This window comes from Talpa europaea, assembly GCF_964194135.1.
Source record: "Talpa europaea genome assembly, chromosome: 12".
Lineage (NCBI taxonomy): Eukaryota > Metazoa > Chordata > Mammalia > Eulipotyphla > Talpidae > Talpa > Talpa europaea.
In genome coordinates, this window is record NC_140079.1 from 66502478 (window position 1) to 66508536 (window position 6059).

At 41.5% G+C, this 6059-nt stretch overlaps 1 protein-coding gene across 1 annotated transcript; it reads right to left on the bottom strand.

Annotated features, from left to right (window-relative positions):
* Positions 1 to 995: 995 nt before the first annotated feature.
* CCDC190 (coiled-coil domain containing 190) lies at positions 996 to 5626 on the bottom strand (the record flags this gene model as incomplete). Its single annotated transcript, XM_084250081.1, has 3 exons — positions 996 to 1575; positions 2021 to 2147; positions 5431 to 5626. 3 exons carry the CDS (start codon positions 5624 to 5626, stop codon positions 996 to 998), a joined length of 903 nt encoding a protein of 300 aa, XP_084106207.1.
* Between the last annotated feature and the right edge of the window lie 433 nt (positions 5627 to 6059).

Sequence of the window (6059 nt, forward strand, 5' to 3'; positions counted from 1 at the left end):
AAGCCAATTATTGTACAAAATGAACAACAATGTTAAGGAAATAAAATAAAATTAAAAAAAAATGGAAATGAGAAAACTAAAACAGAGCTGTCTGGAACTGAAACAAGTAAAGGGCTTTAAGAAAGAGCCCAGAGCTGTGTCAGAGAGCAGGCTTTTATTTATAGACCAAATGACAGCACGTAATTTCAATTGAGTTACTATTCTCCCCTCTGGTGACCCCATTCTTTTAGCAGAACTTAAGATTTTTGTTTTGTTTTGTTTTGATTGTTTGTTTGATTTGTGTCTTTACCTCTCACATAGGAGTGAAATGTGTTCCTATTCATATCTTTAGACATGAAACTAAAACAAAGAGAAGAATTATACCATTTTGCCAGCAGGTGGCACCATAAGAATCTCCTAGAAGAAAAGGGAGGCACTGAAATCACAGCCTTAGTACTTTTCCTTTTAGGAAAAGTCTTGTCATCAATGTCGATTCATATTTTTGATGACATTAGCAACAGATGTGTGTTGCTTAAAATGTCTGCAAAAGAGTCATCCTTCCGCTCATTTTTCATATACTAGCATTTCTTATTCAATGAAAGATTATATTCCTGTAAAAGGAAAAAAAAAAAAAAACAACAACACCCTGAGGGTTTAAAATAAAATTACTATATTTACTTGAGGAACACATTTCTTTAATGATCACACTCTAAGCTAATTTTTATTTTATTTTTATCTTACTATGTTTTACTTTAAAAAATCTCATTTTTTTTTAAAGGTATTCTTATTATTTATTTATTTATTTATTTATTTTTTTGTGGGACCCTCGCCAGTGGCCGGGGATCAAGCTGGTGCTGCAGAGGCTGCGGGCAGTCTCGCAACCCAGCGCTCAACCGCTGTGCCACTAGGGGAGGCCCCAAAATCTCATTTTTTAATTAATATTTCATCTTTACTTTTTTTACTGTCATTATGATACATGTTATTGTGAGACTATTAGACAGTAGACAGGAAGTCGCTTAGGTGGCCACCCCATTCTCATGCTCCTTTGCTGCTCTGGGCTCAAAGGGTTCCTCATGCCCGAATATTTCTCGGATGCTGAGCAATCTCTCAGACTCAGGGGGGACCCTGTGGCGAAGGTAGTGGGCATTTCTGACCCTCATGAACAACTCTAAATAGGATGGCTCTGTGGGCTGGCCTTTGTGATTTCCTGCACATTCCATGGGACTTGGAGGGATTTGTTTCCCAGCATGGAGATCTGCCTGTAGGTTGGCCTCCTCTGACCTGGTCCCATTGACATAGGATGAGGTGCTCTCAGCGGCAGGGCTGGAGGTGGGGCCTGGGTCTGAGGTGTCAGTGGGAACTTCTTGATCTCGATGTAGAGTAGACATGTTGTTGTTGGACTCTTTGCCCTTCGGTAGAACTATAGACTCTTCCTCTTGGACTTGTGGCTTCTCTTCTATGAGGTGGGAAGTTCTATGATTTTGAGGTAATGACTGCTCTTTGCCTTTCATGCGAACCTTGAGGCCAGTGTGATGGGCCCGAGGAATCGGGGGCTTAGCTTTATTTGTTTCTTGGGTCTCAATGATCGCCGATGCTCTGTGAAAAGGCGTTAAAAAAAATCTCTGAAAACCAGTAAAGAGGCTTCTATTTTGATCTTTCTAGATATTAGACCACAGTCCCCTTCAGTGTAGTATCAGCTGAGGTGATAATGTGGGTGAGAAATGGGTGGAGGCGGGAATGGTGGTAAAATGTGGGGAAATGTCTCTGCTTAAAAAGGAGAAGCATGAAGGCAGCATTTTCTCAGGGAGAGAATGATGTAAAGAGAGCAAAGGGGCCCACTGTGTGGTCATGGATGGGTACTGTATTATTGGTGGTGAATATAATGGAGTATATATGGATGCTGAATTATAAGACTGCACAACCAAGACCTACATAATGTTCCTAGCCAGCATTTGTTCTGTTTTAAAAAAGAAATAAAAAAAGATCAGTTGGTGAGAGGGATTGAGCGTCATACCCATGCGTTTGGTAAGCATTTTCTTACCTGATAGTATTGGCCTGTGGAACTCTGTTCTTTTGCCTTCCCTGTGGTGAGGATGCAGGAACATCTTCTTGTCTTTTCTGAATTCCATTCCCAAAGTAGGAGGAGAACTTTTTCTTCATTATAGCTGCTTTGAGTTAATTAATAAGTGTTAAGGGTTAAAGTGTGGTCTTCCTAGTTGTCCTATGTTGGAGTTCTCAACCCCAGTTACTCAGAATGTGGTCTTACTTGGAGATAGGGCCTTTATGGAGATAGCCTAGTAAAGATGAGGTCGTTAGTGTGAGTGCTAATCCACACGCTGGTGACTTTATAACAAACAGAAATGCAGACATGAAGATAGGGAAGGCAGCATGAAGAGAGACTGGGAGAGGATGACCATGGATAAGACAAGGAGAGGCCCAGGACAGATCCTTCCCTCACAACTCCCAGAAGGATCTAAGCCTGCCAAGGCCTTGCTTTTAGACTTCTAGTCTCCAGAACTATGGGACAATAAAGTTCTGTTGTTTAAGCTCCCAGTATGTGTCCTGTGCTATGACAGCTCAAACACTCTGACACCTTAGGAGAAGAAGGGTAAGACTTCTGGAAAACAGGCTTCCAGAGAGCCACTGTGTAAGGCCCCCCAGACTGCATGGCATGTGAGGCTGATCTGGTGTGATGGATGGAAAGAGAAAAATCTCAAGCAGCCCCGCAGGGTTTACCTAGAACATGTTACCGAGGATTTAGAAATATTGAGACTGGTTGATGATGACTAGCTAGGCCCATTGGAGGTTTTATTTGAATGTTTTACTTGGCAAGCATGGTGTTTTGAAAACAATATCACTGGGTGAGAACAATGGGGGGGGCTATTGTTTTGTTCATTTCAATTATGTGACCTCTTACCTGCTTGAGGCATGTCTGTAACTGCAGGCCATAATTAAGTGGAATTTTTCTCTGAGTTGGTATTTCAGCATCCTGTAGTCATAGTTGCTGCTGAGACCCTAGACCTCAAGACAGGGTGGTCACCCCCTCCCTGACTCTCTGGCAACCTGCAGTCTCCTCCCCTAGGCTTCTGCCTACCTATCACCTCTTGTGTAAGAACTTACCTGAGGCCCTTTGATAGACACAGGAACTCCTGCCATGCTCTGTAAATAAATTCACTTTACCAACTAGCATTTTCTATCACAAATTTTCACAAGCATGTTAAATGTGAGTGTTGGGAGGGTGGAGACCTGTTTTTTCAAGTTTTTTGCATTGCAGTATCGCTGAGTAACTGTGATGGTTTCATACAGTCTGGCCCACAAAATGCCTGTGCCAGCGTAATCTTCCTTATCATCATCTCAGTGAAAAATGTGGATGCATAGGCTAATTCATAACCTACTGATCCGAGTCTTTACAGATGAGGCCTAGGAATATGCATTTTAAACAATCTCCCAACTGGCATATAGTTGCATTTCAATAACAATGGTGTGTAACGAATCATGGAACATTATTGCCTCGTATAGTGCCTGATAAGTTCTGGCACTCACTACATAGTGGTCCTTTCCTTTCCTAAACTTTACTATCAAGCAGTCTGAGGCTCAGAGGGGAGAAGTCTTTCTGAAGGATGCAGAGAAAGAGGCATCTGAATCAAAGTTTCTGCCCCCTGGTCCAGACTTTCCATACGACCTGGCACTGAAACAAACTCTCTGCTCAAAAGGACAGTCTGCCTCAGGCCACCCAGGGAGTGAGCATCTCGTGTTCAGTGTCCTTTTCAAGAACTGAAGTGGGAAGCAACTCCATGGCATCTCAGATCCTTTTCCATTCTGGTTTGGTTTAACCTTTTATTACAGGCCGGGAAATCGAAAGTGCAGATGTTCAGTACTCTCTTAGGGTTATCTTTCAAATCTAAAGCAGGAGGTTAGAAATAATTCCCTGGCCAGACATTTGGATATTTCTCTTGACTCTTGTATCCTTTATATTAGTTGTGTAGACCTAACATATTTTACATTCAATTGTGACACCTGACTTTCCTCTTGAATATGATCTGTCACTGTCAGGGCTCCGAGTCCTGGCATCTGCTGTATGCAAGAAGAGACTGTCATTTTCAATAGCTGAGATATAAGTGTTCTATGCTGGACTTTGAAGGGATATTAAAATCCAATCATTTTTATGATGGACAAAGGAGAACTATTTTTCTGCAATCTGTACAACTATGGCAGTTTTCAACAAGCACTAGAAGAACTTCAATCTTGTAATAATCTTTTATTGACTGTTAAGAGTAAGCTCTTACCTAGCACTTATTTGTGTTTAGGTAGGAGCTAATTAAATCCTCATATAACTTCTGGTGGCAGGTAACATCATTTCCATTTCACATTTGAGGCACAGACAGTTCTAGTAATCTGCCTAAAACTTTACAGCTGATAAGTCACTGCCACTACTTCAACCCTGACAGTCTGGGTCCAGAGTCTGTGTTCTTAGCCACCATGTTTTAATGGGGAAGATAGAATCAGTGGTCAGGCAGTTTTCTTTCCCTCATTTTACCAAATAGTATTGATGATTCTGGAAAGTCTGGAATTCTGTAATCATCTAGCCTTTCCCTCTAGAATGATCAGCAGTTACTAACTAATCATTCCTTTTTGATATTGTAACATTTTTGCGATAGCTATTGAGTTAAATAGTCATTATTAACTGGATCATCTTCTCAGTGATATATACATTTGGAAAGGCAGGAAGCAGGTTTTATGGGAGGCAATTGTTTAAAGACTATGAGCACACAGCTTATGGGCAAAGAGGCCTCTTTGAGGAAATAATGGAAGTATTTGTCCTCTGGCTTAAGAAGACAAAGAAAACACAGTACCTATACAATTGTCGCTTGAAATTTTCTAATCTAAGCAAAATCTATGGGCTCTCCTGTGAACAGACTTTGAGAAACATACTTTGCACAGAAGAAAGGAAGAGCCTGCATCTCAGGTTTGGTGAGTGTTGAAAATTGTCATTAGAGCCCGCTCTCTTTCTGTACTGCTTTCTGGTTGTTGATCCAGAGATCATTTTTTTAGCTTCCTTTTATAAAGTGATTTGCACATTAACAGTTGCTCAATAAATGGTTGCTAACCAGGCGTAAGTAATGAAGTGAAACCTAACCAGGCCAGATATAGTAAAAGGAAAGCAGAATGAAAAATAAAATTAAAAAGTAGAAAAATAATGATTAAAGCACGAGAGAGCAAATATGATAAGTTAATGTGGCTGGGAGCCTAAGAAGGGTACGTTCCAGAAGGTTTGCTCAGGGGCTGCTCCAGGGAGCAGTATCATTGAGGAACGGAGGGTGAGGCATCTGACATCCAGGTTCAGATCAGAAGGTCTTGCTATCTAGGTGTCAGGTCTAAAAGGGTCCTTGTCATCTGAACTGAGCCACGATGCTTCCTGCCTGCTCTGCCTGCTCATTTACAAAGCCTTACCTTGCTGCAATCTCTGCAGGTCCCTCTGGAGCTGTCTTTGTTCCTTGGTCAGCAGCTTCACGTGGTACAGGCAGACCACCTCCAACCTCTGCAGTTTTTGGCTGAGTCTAGCCTCAGCCTGCTTGGCGTTCTTCCTCTCCAAGTCAAAGTGCTTGTTTACTGGCCCCCTGACCATGTGTCTGTCTAAGCGCTTCATGGTCTAGAGACAAGAAAACAAGATTCTCCCATTACTACCCTGGAAAGCAGGAGTCATCTCTGACCCCTGACTTTCCATCAGAGAGCAGTGTCTGAAGCCTGTGTCATTCTGAAACCATAGCTGCCAAGTCAGACTTCATCTGCCAAACACCATTGGCAGTTTTGCTCTATGATCAAATGAGTTCTTGAGTGACATAAAGGATGGAAGATAGTCTTTGCTCTGAGCATCAATATCTTTGCCAATAAAATACCTACACAGTCACCAATTGGATTGCTCCAAAGTTTAAGTAAAAAGCATAAAAATAACTCTTTGTGAGAAAAAAATAGAAATACTTTATATATATAAAGCATTATTCACCCAATAAGAGAAATCCATTCTATACCACTCAGTGACTCTTCAGTTTATTCATCCCACACATGGGTTCAGTGGCCAG